The sequence below is a fragment of the Lepidochelys olivacea genome (genome assembly GCF_965140295.1).
Source record: "Lepidochelys olivacea isolate rLepOli2 genome assembly, chromosome: 10".
NCBI classification, from domain to species: domain Eukaryota; kingdom Metazoa; phylum Chordata; order Testudines; family Cheloniidae; genus Lepidochelys; species Lepidochelys olivacea.
Genome location: NC_140420.1, coordinates 82,112,234 through 82,127,077, shown reverse-complemented (window position 1 = coordinate 82,127,077; position 14,844 = coordinate 82,112,234). Strand labels below are relative to the sequence as shown.

At 40.0% G+C, this 14,844-nt stretch overlaps 1 protein-coding gene across 4 annotated transcripts in view; it reads right to left on the bottom strand.

The window, feature by feature from the left end:
- Positions 1-234: 234 nt before the first annotated feature.
- The window catches only part of GLCE (glucuronic acid epimerase), a 111,033-nt gene continuing 96,423 nt past the window's right edge, over positions 235-14,844 (bottom strand). For all 4 annotated transcript variants that reach the window (XM_084640821.1, XM_084640820.1, XM_084640822.1 and 1 more), the window contains 3 exons: positions 13,706-14,301; positions 8,741-8,986; positions 235-4,668 (listed from right to left, as the gene is read on the bottom strand). In XM_084640821.1, the coding sequence (XP_084496947.1) occupies positions 3,644-4,668; positions 8,741-8,986; positions 13,706-14,288 (1,854 nt within the window). In that variant the 5' untranslated portion in view covers positions 14,289-14,301 and the 3' untranslated portion in view covers positions 235-3,643. The remainder of the gene's footprint in view (positions 4,669-8,740; positions 8,987-13,705; positions 14,302-14,844) is intronic.

Sequence of the window (14,844 nt, the reverse complement as noted above, 5' to 3'; positions counted from 1 at the left end):
TTCATACCCAGATGTGGCCCTTAGGCCAAAAAGTTTGCCCAGTCCTGCCATAGAGGGTCATTGCTTCGAGGATACGGTATCCCGAAAGGGGACATTTATCAAACCATTAGGAAGACTGTTAACCACATAATGGGTTTGTTTTTACTTATGTGCAATCAAGCAATTACATTTTCTCATGCAGGTGATTGATTGATATATATATATGCCAATTAAAATGTAACACCCAAAACCATGTCTTAAGATAAAAATTTTTATTTTACAATTTTATAAAGCAGCTTTACATTAAGCACAAATGTTGATCCATTTACTTGGTATATAAACATAATAGGACCTCTTTCCCTCTGCAAAAAATCCTGTCCTGCTGTATATAAAACTAACATGTGCACATTGTGCTTAACCTGCAAAGTTTATACAGCTTTACAAAGGACTACCCTTTAGAAGGGCACCCTGTAAACAATTTATTGCATATTTAACACATGGTGTGTACCCCCCATGTAAAATGTAGAAAAGAATAAAGTACAATTACAAAGTGAGTGACAAGAGCAGCTTTCAGTGAGTGTCTCACACAATGGCCGAGAAAAACGCTTGTACAGTTGTGCTTGTGTCTCTGGTTTGCACATACCCACATGCACTGTGTTTCTCTAATGAAACCGACACGTACAGTAATCCTAGCGAATGGGTTAAACAGATCTTAGCATCGGAGACCTTCTGTCAGTTTAAAAACAGAGGTACAAAAGGGATTATTATATAGTGAAGTCAAATAAATGAAATTACCGGCACTGGTGTCTATTAATGCTCTCAGACAGCGCACTTCTTTTTTTAAAAACGAAGAGGAATCCATGCGTTAGGTTCCATAAGCACTCCTGGTTGATTGCTTAATTTACATGCATATGCACTCAAACAACAAAAATGCAATGGAGACTGCGTTAAAAATAGAATGGTACAACATCAGTTTCTCAGCTGAAATGACTAACCTATGTTTCTTAACAAATCTATTTGTCTGCTGCCGGATGGACTCCAATGTGAGGTATGAAACATGGAAAGACCAATGCCACTATTTGTTTTTAACACTCTTTTCCTAATTCAGTTGGAAAAGGTGTTCACATTGTTAAGGCACTGATATTTGTCACAGAAGCAGTACCCAAACCTTCTCATTTGATTCTCCAAACCTAAAATGGGTATAATGTTGAGGAAACACACCAGAAAGATCTCTCTTTCACTCTCAGATAGTGATCAGCCATCGCAGAAGTAGTTTTTTTCCCCCTTTTTTGTAATCTGAGGAAAATCTCCTCTCTGAACACTTTGGTATTGATAAAGATTTTAGGGTTCAAAATAGTTCTGCTGTGACATCTACTTTTTGTAGGAATCAATACGATCATGTGTGTTTGCAAAGATCAAAAGAGCTACAAACCTGTTTCATACATTGGTGAGCAAAACAGAAAAGGCTTTAAAGTCTTACTGTGATCTGCCACATCTCTCCTTTCAGTGGTTTGAATTTATTTTGTCCCCGATACAAACATCTCTCCCCACTCAAACTCTCCTTGGTATTTTTTTTTTAAAATCACACAAGAAATAAGTAACATACAACAGGACCAAGCGGAAAAAAAAATAAAAATCTGTTACTAGTGCGTATACTTTACCATACTGGAATGTGTCTACAACTTACAAGATCTGGGATTCATAATCTGTACTGACCAAAATATTAGCAGATATTAGTGATGCACACTACCCTAAAAATAGTATTGGTCCAATGACATGAGTTGGTTTGTTTACTCTCTCCGAACTACAAAGAGGCAAAACACATGTTTAGAGGCCTACCAAATGCATGGATCATTTTAGTCAATTCCACTTTCATAGGATTTTAAAAATAGTAAATTTCACACTTTCATATGATTCCATCTGAAATTTTACAGTTTGTTGTAACTGTGGGGGACCTGACCCAAAACGGGGCAGCGGGATTACCACCCTCACTTCCGCGCTGCTGCTGGCAGAACTGGGCAGCTGGAGAGCAGCGGCTGCTGACTGGATGCCAAGCTCTAAAGCCAGCACCGCGGCCACCAGCAGCGCAGAAGCAAATGTTGCAAGGTATGGGGAGGTGGGTTACCATGTGTCCAGGCTTTCCTGCAGCCTCTCCACCAGGATCGGGGGCTGACAGCTAGGGCTGCAGCCTCTCTGCCTAGGTCGGGGGGCTATCGCAGCAAGCAGCTGCAGTGCTTCCTGCAGCCGCGAGAGGTTCCCGGAGGTGGGTCTGACCCAGCTCTAGGAGCAGCCTCTGCTGTGGAAGAAGTAGTCCCATCCCTCTCCAGCCTGGGCTGGGACTAGCAGCTGGAGCCCGGCCCATGGTAGGAGGCCCTGTGGCTGGGACACCCCCAGCCCTGCCCCTCCCTTACAATAGCCAGATTTCATGGGGGAGATCAGATTTCATGGTCCACGATGGGTTTTTCACGGCCGTGAATCTGATCGGGCACTACACATGTTGACATGAAAGACTGTAATGGCTACTGAAAAGACTTTATAAATATAAAAGGAAATTTCAGGTTAATTCTGAACAATAATGTATGTCACTGAATGCATGGATTCAACACATTCAGTTATTGCACAAGTACTCAGTTGTCAGAGCAACTGAGAATCAATATAAAAAATTAAGCCAATATTGTGGGTATAACTAAGTGTAGAGACCTAGATTGTAATTAACATTTAAAATGCTTGATCCACTTTTTAAAAACAGTTTAAAAATTAAATTGCTAGAAAAAATATTGATACAGAAACCTCTCAAGTGTGGGTGAAAATACAGTACAAAACATCAGATTCCACAACAAGAGATTCCAACTACATGGGGGGGAAATGTTGATTAGCAAGCCTCAAATACGACTGTAAATTCAAATTTAAATGGCATGCTTGCAGTTTTTGTGCAGTCAACTAATCCCACTTTGAGTTGTGCTTACATAATTTAAGAAGCCTGAATGCTGGCTGTGTGTGTTTTCCATTTACACATCTTTAAAGAAACCGTATGTTCAACATATTCCTCAATATATAGAATTTAAAACAAATTTTGTGTATTTTTCTCTCCCCAAGAAAAGAATTTGTATTAAAGAAACACTTTTAAAAAGACACACTGTCGACTACCCAGGTTACAAGTAAATACACATTTACTGCATTACATCACATGATCTGTAATTCTGTTTCCAACATATATACAGATAATTCCATTTTAAAAGAGGCCACATACTAACTTTTCAGGCAAGTGCTGGACTTTAGAGACCTGTATGGCTTCTGTAAATCATCTTTTTCCTACAAAAAGGAAAAATAAAAAACTTCCCCCACAAACCCAGGAGTACAAATGGATTTTGTCCAGTGCGAATAATTTCGCTATGGAACACTATATGGGCAGGTAAACACGTTAAAGTACCAGCTTTTATTCCATCCTTTGACTGGACCCCTGCCTCAGATTCTACCACCCAGATAGAAGTATTCTCACGCTGGAATGCAATTACTTTCTGAAGATCAGTTTTGAGGACCACTTTGAAATAGTCCACAAAAAACTTAGTATGCAACCTTTTAAAATGTACCTTTGTTTAGCTTTAATGAGTCCAATAATTCCCGTCAACAGCAGATAGCTGAAACGGGGTTTTGGTTGTGAGCTCTAGTTGTGCTTTGCCCTGCCACCTTTAAGGTAGCTCTTCCATCTCTTGACGAATTCTTTGAAAATTGGGGACTCGTCGATCGTGCTTAATAGCTGGAGTTGGTTTATGTGGGTGGTGTGATAGTCCCACCGGGCCAAGTTGGGAGCAGAGCTGAGCATGAAATGACGGAGGTCATAGATCGTTCCTGAGCCTGTATCATAGAGTGGAAGCATGGCTTTCAGGGACTCCATGCCTCGATCATAGAGAGACTTTGCCTCTTTCCCTAGCTTCTCACCTGCAGTTTCTTTTAAGTCATACAGTCCAATCAGAGAGTACATGAAACCGTTTAAAACAAATGAGCTAGGAGAGGTTGGGTACTCTTCATACCAGTCATGTTTGTTCATAAAGACAGCTCTCACTCCATGCTGCTCTGACGGGAGCTTGTAAGGTGCTGTTGCCTGTAAAGCTGAGTTGAGGAATGTGTGGTCTTTTGTTAACAGATAAGCCCTGACTAACGTTGAAATGGCCTGCCCTTGTGCCATAGCAGAGTACCAGCCAGGGTCTAAAGATTTAAACCCTTCCCCTAACTTCCGTGTCACCATAATTGGCCAGCCACCTTTTTCATCCTGGTTCCTCACTAGCCAATCGCTCGCAGCAAAAAAAGCTGCCATGTGGGCAGTTGTCGATATAGTGACGTTATCAATAAAGCCTTTTCCCTTCGTGATCAACCTAATCACTTTTTTAGGCATTATTTTTGTCTGCTTCACAGCTTTTGTGTTGGAGAGACCCACTCCTTTCCTTAAGTCAGTTACCAGATCTCTTGTGACTGTGCTCCAAATGGTCCTAGGTCCAATGCCATAGTAAATATCTCGGTCTTTAAAAGCAATCAGCTGAGTGTTCGAGACATAGTGTATGGTGAAGAGCTGGTTCTTCTCAGTTGTTTCTAGAACCACAGATATGCTCCCATTTGTGATGAATTTGAGGTCAAAAGAAATAATAAAATCTCTTGAGTTCCCAAGCTGCAGAGACGCCCCTTCGGTATTTTCTGGAAAAAACACAAAACACAAATGAAAGTGGTTAGGGGTAAAAAATGATCCGCCAGGATGTATATTAATAGAACATTTAGAAGGAAGTTACACCATGCAATTAGGTTTGCCAGATAAAAATCTGAAATAATTCAAGGGCACTTAACCTAAAATCTGTGTTTCCATTGTGTGTGTCAGTTCATTATTGCTTATTACTAAATTAAGAACACAGCATCAATTAATGGGTCAAGGATGACTTCCCGTACCATAAGGGAAAATTTCCCTCCTCTATTCTACATTAGTGCATTGCTGCATTCGGTCTAGGAGCAGTGCCAAGGTATTGGCCAAATGGCTTCTTCAGGATCCTATGCTAGCTGGTCAATACCCCGGATGTAACGCAGATGCCAAAATAGACTCTTCAGGCAAAGGACAGCTGGCATAAGAGGAGACAGAGAGAGGGTGAGATGAAAAGAGGTAGATGGACTGCATCACTGAGAACCTGAAATATGTTTGGTAGTATTAAGCTATCCATAGTAGACCGCAATATGAACTAACCAACCAACACAATTCAAAAAATATAAACCCCTCTAGCTACAATAAATCTTACCCTAATCAGGTCTGGCATTCTAGTAACACAGTGTGGGCAATTTGTTCCAGCCGGTTATGATTCAAAGAAAGAAAAGCAGAAGAAAGAGTCACTTTACATTGTAAGTCATCTTTCAATAAAAATCCGATTTTGTGTGTGCAGATTGGGTGTCTGACACTAATTTGGCATTACATATTCTGGAACTTGTCACATAAAGCAGTTGACATGATTTGTGCCAACAGATTATTATTAACTGCCCACTTCTCTTCAGTTCCCCAGTCAGAAAACTGTATACATAGTTGCTGAAACTAGGGGTACTGTCACACCCCCTGGCTTGAAGTGGTTTCCATCCTATACAGGGTTTACAGTTTGATTCAATGCTTCTCAGCACCCCCACTATCCAAACTGTTCCAGTACCCCTGCTTGTATAGCTAAAATAAAAGGTAAAACTCCCCACGGCAGATTCTACTGTCATCAGCTTAGATGTTTACCAAGTTCCACCGCAGGGCCCACCAGCTAACTGTGCAAATCTACTGAAGGCAATGGGTGTTGCACAAGCATAATTGAGGACCTAATTGGGCCTGCAGTACATCTGTTACTGGTGATGCACCAGAAGGAAAGAACCCAACTTGATTTACACAGATTCTACTGAGCTTATTAGAAAAGAACTCTTTCTAGTTGCAAACTGAAAATATTTGAAACGGAAATTGAGGGGGAAAAAACATGGAGCCCGATCTTTGCCATTTTTAGTCACACTTCAGACTAGAGCCACATTAAGCAAAACAGCTTGGAGAAAACTGAGAAAGAAACAGGTAGTTAGAGATCCATTGGGACCAAAATTAAAATCCATTAGCTGAGGTTTTGCCTGCTTGACAGTTGCAAGAGCAGGGAACTGATTAATTAAGTGGAAAAATGAACACAAAGCAAGTTTACATTTTAATTTATTAACCTCTACAAGGGCAAAACTCAGCTGTCTGGTTTTACTTTTTTTTTTTTTAAAACGTATGTCAACAATTAAATAAGGTTCCAAAGCAACACACCATAAAGAAACCCTGTTTCCTCACACATTAGCTTTTAAGTATAAAACCAAATCCCCCCAAAACTGTAGTAGATGATCAATCAGCTAATTAGTTTGTAAGACTGTACAGATCTTGTAGTTTTGAAAGCACAGAGGTATGATAAACATTTAAAGACAGTCATTTAAATTAACGTTTTTAATGGAATAAAATTCTCATGTGTGAAAGGTGATTGTTTCTGTGCTTGTGCTCCTTGATGTGTGAAATACCCCATAAATAATTCTAGGAACAACAACTGAGTTATGACCCACATTCCCTCAAGAATACAAGGCTTTCCCCATCTACCAAACTAATCCATTATGCTTTGCATCAAGACTGTAGTTTCATATGCTGCACTGTACAATGTCAGTTCTATCGTATCGCCTTTATGACGGAATTTTATGTTTTTTAAAATAAAGCTTTATTTCCTTTAAGCTCTGAAGTTCAGCGTCTGCCTTTGGAGTAGAGAAATAACAGTGCTTTGTTTCACTAGTGTTCTTTTCTGTGAATGACTAACACACACCACCAACAAAATTATGTAAAATTAATTCTTTATAAAAAATGTTAAAAAGTTGACTGTCCCCATCTATCATTTCTACTTATTCCTTTTGCTTTCTACCATACAAAACACTATGGGAAGAGGGGCAAAAAGTTCAGAACCAAATAAAAAAACAAAAAACCCCTAAAGGTTGCCCATTACTTGTACTGCATTAAGCACCTATAAATCCATTACTTAAGGCCATCTAAGATGAGTGGATTCGTACTGTGGCCTTCAAGGTCTGAAGATTACTCTGCCATCAATAAAGGATGAGGGGAGAATACATAAGAGATCTTATAACCTTTCCTCTTCCTTATATTTATGTACTACAAAGACACAAGAGTGTTCTAACAACTTTTTCCTTAGAGACCCAGGCCTAAGGTGCTGACTAAAATTACTTCATTGTCTTTTTAAGTAATGGACTCATTAATTCTAATGGGTATTGATTAGGGAGAAAAATACATTCAGTCCTTACTAATGAGGCTTAGTACAAGGGGAAAATGTTGCATAAAATAATGCACTCTGTTGTATTGATGATTTGTTTTGTTACGTATGAAACAGTATATGACAACTCAGAGGAAGTAAAAGTATATTTTAGAACACTGAGTGGAGAAAGGAGCCATAGGCACATAGTGTCTTAACAGGTATATACATACAGACTGGGAAAACTCAGAGGGGCTCAGTAAGAACAAAGGCTCAAACATTGACTACAACTGCCAAGCAGACAGTGCAGCTGGGAAGGTAACCTTTCGCTCCCCACCTAGGCTAGTTGTAGCTGGGTGTCACTTAGAGCAGCCTGAAGGCTATTTGACATTACCTCAGACACCCCCAAGGGACTTACATGGTAGCTGGGACTCAGCAGGGCACAGGGAAGCCCTCGTTATAGCTTTTTCCCAGCCATACTCCCTTACACTGGCAGCAGGAAGCCACTACACCACTGGAGGATCCTCCTATGCTGAGATGACCCTCCAATCATCAGCTACTTTGGAGTTTTAGGGTCAGATTCTACCAGCAAAGGTGCATAAAGCAATTGTGCTAGATCCCTTAAGAATACCTGAACACCTTGGGCCCGATTCCAGAGCCATCCTGTGCATGAAAGCTCATGCATAATGAAACAGATGGCAGGTTACAGAATTAGACATTCTTGATTTCCTCCATTAAACAGTAGTACATCTTTCAGTTCAGGACGGTTTTGAACACGTTGGTTATTTTAATACATGTACAAGACATGCTAAACCCACCTTATGGATTAACCCTTGCTGCATGAATCTGCAGTACTGTTACAGAGAAATAGAACATTTAAAAAAGCCGGAAGCCACATGTAGTCCAGCTTCTCCTCTTTCCTTAGACTTAGGAAGGCCTGAATTGACAAACTAAATATCGTAAAACTTGTATGCTGAGTTTCAGCGCAACATTTACATTCTAATGAAAAATCTTAGAACACAGGGATTGATAATGGAAACACTGATGGAGTCCACGCAGTTTAGCCTGTAAAGAGGATATTGCAGGTTCACCCTATCAGTAATTCGTTAGCACTAAGACTGTGGAATTTATTTTACTCCCATTTCTTATTCTACAGACTGGTTCCCAGGTTATTTGCTTCCTCCTAGTTCTGTGATAGGCATGGCAACTAAAGGCTGCAGAATTTCATCTGGAGCTTTTCTGTTCTTTATCTGTGTGGTAAAATCTCTTCTATAATACAGCTTCTGTTCACTTTATAGTTACAAAGTTGAGAGATAAGACAGAAGGAAAATAAGAGACAGACAAAGGAGAAGACAGGTTTTCAGGTGAGATTTCAAAGATGAAAAGTCAACAAGGTTATATACATATGTATTTAATAAAAGACTCCTGTGGTAACATCTGCACAAAATTGACACAAATGGCTTATCTGCGATGTAGTTACAACAACACACCTGGAACGACAAACTGTTTAACATTAGTGAACCTGAACTTATCAGGTACGGTTGAAACAGAACAGCCTTTTGGTACAGTCCAATCAACGGCTCTGCTGCTTTTGTCTTTGTCTTCTGCTGTTTCATACACCTCTATGTGAGGTGGTCTCTCAGTCAGATTTTTACTATAATGACTTAGCCCATATTGTGCAATCTGGATTGGGTAGAAATAGCCTTGAGGTCCCCACTGTGTGGATAATGGCACACCTGTAATATAGGAAAAACACAAATAATTGTTAGAACATTTAAAATAGAGTTTAGAATTCTGTCTCCCCTTCTCTCCCCCCACAGTTTTACATAAATAAATGCCATTTACCAGAAGTAGCTTTCACCATTAGTTCTCAGGCACAGACAAATTACTCTCCTTTTTACCAAGGTCTGCAAATACTAAAAACTGATATCAAAACCGACCAGATGCAGAAGGCAAAGTGAAGTTCTCACCATGTTCTACCACACCCGGGCGTTTACTTGCTTATTGGAATACAAGACTTTAATACACAAACATTTTTATGGATTTTTTCCTTCCATTCTGGAGACCATGAAATCCCTCTAATACCACATAAATCTTTGCAAATTAAATGTAAAACAACATTAGTAGAATTTTACTAGCATTTTTTCATGTTGAACCTGCAATTTTACTCAATACTTGCAAATCTAAACTGTTACAGCTCCCAAACTATAAAGCTATTACAAATACATCCTGAAATAATGTCTGTGTAATCAGAGATTTCCCCCACCCTGCTCTTTGCAGAATTTACACATACTCTCTGATCTAAACTTCTCTTCTTCAGGTTTAGCTCAACATATAAATAAAAAACATGGCAACCTAAACCTTTGTCCCCTGAGTTAGGGTTTCTCTGCAAGGGCATCCTTGTCCCAGACCCTAGTTGCCTCTGAGGAGAAAGCCACTTCCCCCTTTATATTCGAAGTGGAATTAAAAAGTCACATCTACCAAAATCAGTCAATAAGAATTAACCGGCACATCTGTGCAGAGCTCCAACATCTGCTAACAGTTGGGCCCCCAGAGACCTGCTACAACCTGGTAATTTGTATAACTGAAGCTCACTGCGTAATGTAGTGCTCTTGAAACCTCATTCATCAATACACATTTTCTAACATTCTCTGTCATGACCAACCGCCATGATGTGCTTAAAAAGAGCTCCCCCCACCTTGTAATCAGTTTCCTTCTGCCCAAAGCACTCACTAATGTCCATTCAGTGAGGACACCCTCATTATCACAGCCATAACTGATAAACATGTCACATCACTGACTGAATGGGGAAGGCAAGAGGAGCCTTAGTATATGGAAAGAGGTTCTAATTTATATGCCAATATCTGGATAAATGGTAACATGAAAGGAAATGCGCACACAGCATGAAGCATGGATAAAATACTTTTTCCAAAACTTGCTGGAGTTTAACAAACATGATTTACTGGTCTTCCACCTAAGTCTCAAAGCTGAACCTTAAAATGGAAAGTGTTTTGAACCCCCGGTAGGAAACAGGATTCCAGCCCTTCAAACCTTTGAATGGCACAAAGTGAAGAAAGTTAAAAGTGAAAAATACAGTGGCATTTGCACCATTTTTGTCCCTTGCAAATGTCCAACTTGGAAGCTAGCTATCCCTGGAACCTGGTGTAATGAAAAGATTAAACTAAATTAAAGAAGATACACTTTCATAGATTATCAGTGCTTCATGTTACTAATAGTAAGTGTTCCTGAAAGTAACTTGATGGACTACTTCTGCCTGAAGAGTAAAAGCATCAAGGGAAATATTTAAGTACTCTGTATTATCTCAACTGCTGGAAGCTAGCTCACTTAGTATTAATAAGTGTTCTCAGTTAAGGGTGCATGTATTGGGATCAGAAGATGAAATCTGCTGTAAAAGCTTTACTTGTAGCTGTTAATTTAAGATGACATGATTAATTGTCCAGGTCACAGGACACAAGGCAACATATTACCTTGTAAAAAAGAGACAAGGTAAAAATATAACATGAGCTCTTCTTCATTCCATCTAGGTGATAAGAACTACTTATCGTCTTGCATCATTCTATTAGTTTGCATTTGAAACCTAAAACCTTTTCAAACGGTTTTACTTTGATATCCATCCTCTCCCCCACACACAGTTATTTCTCCCCTGAAACCTGTCTGCCAGATGCTAGCAAGTCTATTTCCCCAACCACATTAGGGCTCTTGGCACCACATTGCACGGCGACAGCTCTAAATGGCATAATGCAGAAAGCCAAGATTGTAGGTAAATGACACTTGACACTTTGATTAAATTCATCATTTGTGGCTGAAATATACAGCAGCTAGACATATTCCAGATCTGCATGGAGCCTACATATTTTGCAGTTGAGATGCTCCAGAACTTGTCTTGCTTGGTTTTGTACTGCAGTTTCACTTAGCTTTTCAGCCTAAAAGTCAGCAGTACTGCAAAGTGACTAACTGCAGTGATCTTCTAAATACATTCTACATTTAACATCCAAGACTGACAGCACACTGAGCACCACGTATGCGCAAAGAGGGGAATTTTTAATGAAACAGACCATCAATTAGAAAGTCTGATGTAGATAACCAGACTTTCTAAATGATATTCTACATAGGACTTTCTAATCTATTGTCTGTTTCATTAAAAATTCCCCTCTTTGCGCATATGTGCTGCTTATTGGGTCTTTAATTTATTTGTAATTTTGGGAGAGTCAGAAGACTCAGCATGCACCTGCGTTCCCTCTAATTTTTCCCAGGTATGTGCGGAATGAATTTTGTTATGTGCACCAATATGGAGGTGATGCGTGACGCCTCCTCGGGCCACAGCAGGTCTGGGGCTGCTTTGGGGCCAGGGGAGAGGCATCTCTCCCCACCACAGCCCTAAGCGCTTGTGTGGCGCTTAATAGGCTGCTGCACAGCCGCGCAGCTTAGAGGGAACTTAGGCATGTACTCTCCCTTTTCCCTCCAAACAGAGACAAATTATGGTCAGGCATCTTAGGGTTGGTCTATGCTCAGAACTTACATCGGCATAGCTACGTCTCTCAGGAGTGTGCAAAATCCACACCCCGACACATGGAGCTATGCCAACCTAACCCCAATGTAGACAGTGTGTGGTGGACAAGAATTCTTCCATTGATCTAGCCACCACCTCTTGAGGAGGTGGATTACCTATGCCAATGGGAGAACCTCTCCTGTCAGCATAGATGGTGTCTACACTGAAGCACTGCAGCTGTGCCGTGGTAGTGTTTGAAATATAGACAAGCCCGGGGCAGGGGGTGTGGGAGTCGAGTCTACATTCAGAACTAGACCACCTTGCAACCCAATTGAATTGGAATGTGTAGAATTAGTAAACACCTTTCTTGTAGGGCACAAGAACAGCTCCAGATGTCCTTCCTCTCTTTCCATCTCATTCCAAAGGAAGGTGGCCGTTTAAAAACAGGAGGAGGATACCACTACATTTTGAGATATTAGGGCTAAGATGTCATCTAGCGAATGCCCAATATTAAGATATGGTGAATTTTTAAAAGCAGCTACAATGAACCCAAAATGGCAGTTACAGAACAGGAAAAGAACATGAATTTAAAGAATTGAATTCAGTAGTTTTGGAGAGATATTTTAACACCATGTCCATTAAAAATAGTAGTTTTTAGAAATGTGTTTGATAGGGCATCTTATATTTTTTCAAAATATATTCCAGAGACTAAAATAATTTAATACATTGACTGAAAAGATAGAATAGTATTTGCTTGGTTGATACCTAAATTAGTGGGAATGTGATAATATAACCTGAAAGGATCATAGCACATCGTATCATGATTAATTCAGACATGGTTCACTCACTCCTGTGCATCTTTTAAAACAAAACTAATCTACTGATGTTCAGGGGTTTAGAAGTGACCCTACTCTGGAAGTAAGAACTGATACTAGCATACAATGAAACATCACAAATTAATGAATTTTTCAAACTAGTAAGTTAATTGTTTGGAAAAACTCAGGAATACACCACCACATTAATGCACTTTGTTCATTTATTTCACAAGTGCAGTTTAGTTTTAGTTATTTATAATATATGACAGTATGCCAGTAAGTTTTCCGTAGTACGTTTTGTAAAAGTAATTAATTGTTAGTTATGAGATCTTGTTAGAGTTTTCTGCTATTAAATCTTTCCTATGGAGTGGAATGAGAGCTGTTTGTGTACGAATTATCGATTGAGTGGTTCAGCAAATTAGAAAAGTTCTACTGTCCTGTAATTTTATTCAGAGTCTTATGAGATAAAGCTTTAATGGCTTAAATGCCTTCCCATTCAGCTCACACCATTCTTCGAAATCTCTCCTGTAATTACACAGAAAAGCATGAACTCTCCAATTTGAAGAAATACTCTTATCCGGTCTTCAGAAATCGCAGTGATTCTGTTACCTTGTTGCATAAAACCTGTGCTAGGCTAACCTAGACCTGGAAGAATCTAACCTTGTACTCTTTTCTGCTTGTACACATTTATTGTTTTGCTCTAAAAATGTTCCAAAGCAGAAGCTTACACTGTTGTGCTAAATCAGACATTTATAAACCTAAACAAATAAAATTCATAATCTTGTTAAATACAACAGAAAGACAAAACACAAAAGACGGTTTAGCCACAGGCTATTGTATGGCAGAGCTCTGCCGTACGGTTTGTCATCTCTCTCCGTGGGTGCTAGTAAAGCATCAGAGCATGTTCTAGTGCTGCAGGTGTCCGCTGTAAACTAAAATTAGAGCTGTCAGGATGACTCTGGAGGAACAGTAAGGGACAGACTAGAAAAAACTCGATGTCACTCATGACTCACATCCCCATTCTCTCTTAGGGAGGCTGAGAAAATGAAAACAAACATCTTGAATACCAAATTATGAGAGCCAATTTTCAGATGCATTTCATTCAGTTGTAAAATACATACACCACCTACCTTCAACACCACTTATGCACTTCACTCTATCTCGAACTTCTACATTGTAGCCCTCAAAGGACATGAATACTCCATCAGGGTGGTAAGGTGCTCTCTGTGCATATACTTTGGAGTAGCTATGAGAGAACTCAAATCTGTCATAGCCATCATACTGAGCAATTTTCCCATAAACCTCAAAGTATTTCTCCACCCAACTAAAGGGCAGAAAGACCTCATTGCCCTCTCTCCTCCCTTTAACTGTATGCTCATCATTGATCAGACAGTCAATTTCTTCATATTTAAGTCCCAAAATTTTGTTTCCATTGCTATTGAACCCTCCAACAACAGGGGGTGCTCTCTGTTGCTCTTGGGGTGATGCCTCCTCGCTCTGCTGCTTGGCTAGGTTATTTACATAGCTGTTACTTTCAGACGCAGCTGTTCGTTTTTCCAGTCCATCTACTCGGAAGCCACTGTTCAGGTTTCGGGGAACCTGCGTAGTTTTATCACTGGAGCATCTGTTCCACAGCAGGACCGTGACCAGAGTGAAGAGAGCGCAGATGACGATCAAAGTCTTATAGTTGACCCGAGCTGCCAAGCAACGCATATTCACACCATGCCTACAAAATAAAAGGAGAAGATGTTCTCAAGTATAAATGTGGAGTAGATTAAAACAGGGGAACGGACGGCTTTTGCTTTAGTCAACAGCGATAGAGCCATGTGGGGGCGCGGGTGTCAGTTTGGATTCAACCTCACCCCTGTGATTCTCTGTCCGACATACGAACTCTTTAACAATAGGTTTCAGAGTAGCAGTCGTGTTAGTCTGTATCCGCAAAAAGAAAAGGAGGACTTGTGGCACCTTAGAGACTAAAATTTATTTGAGCATAAGCTTTCGTGAGCTACAACTCACTTCATCGGATGCATTCAGTGGAAAATACAGTGGGGAGATTTATATACATAGAGAACAGATTTATATACACAAAGAACATGAAACAATGGGTGTTACCATATACACGGTAACGAGGTGGGACATTTCCAGCAGTTGACAAGAACCTCTGAGGAACAGCGGGGGTGGCGGGGAATAGTTTTACTTTGTGTGGAAATGGCCCACCTTGATTATCACTACAAAAGGTTCCCCTCCCCCCCCAGGTCATAGCTCACCT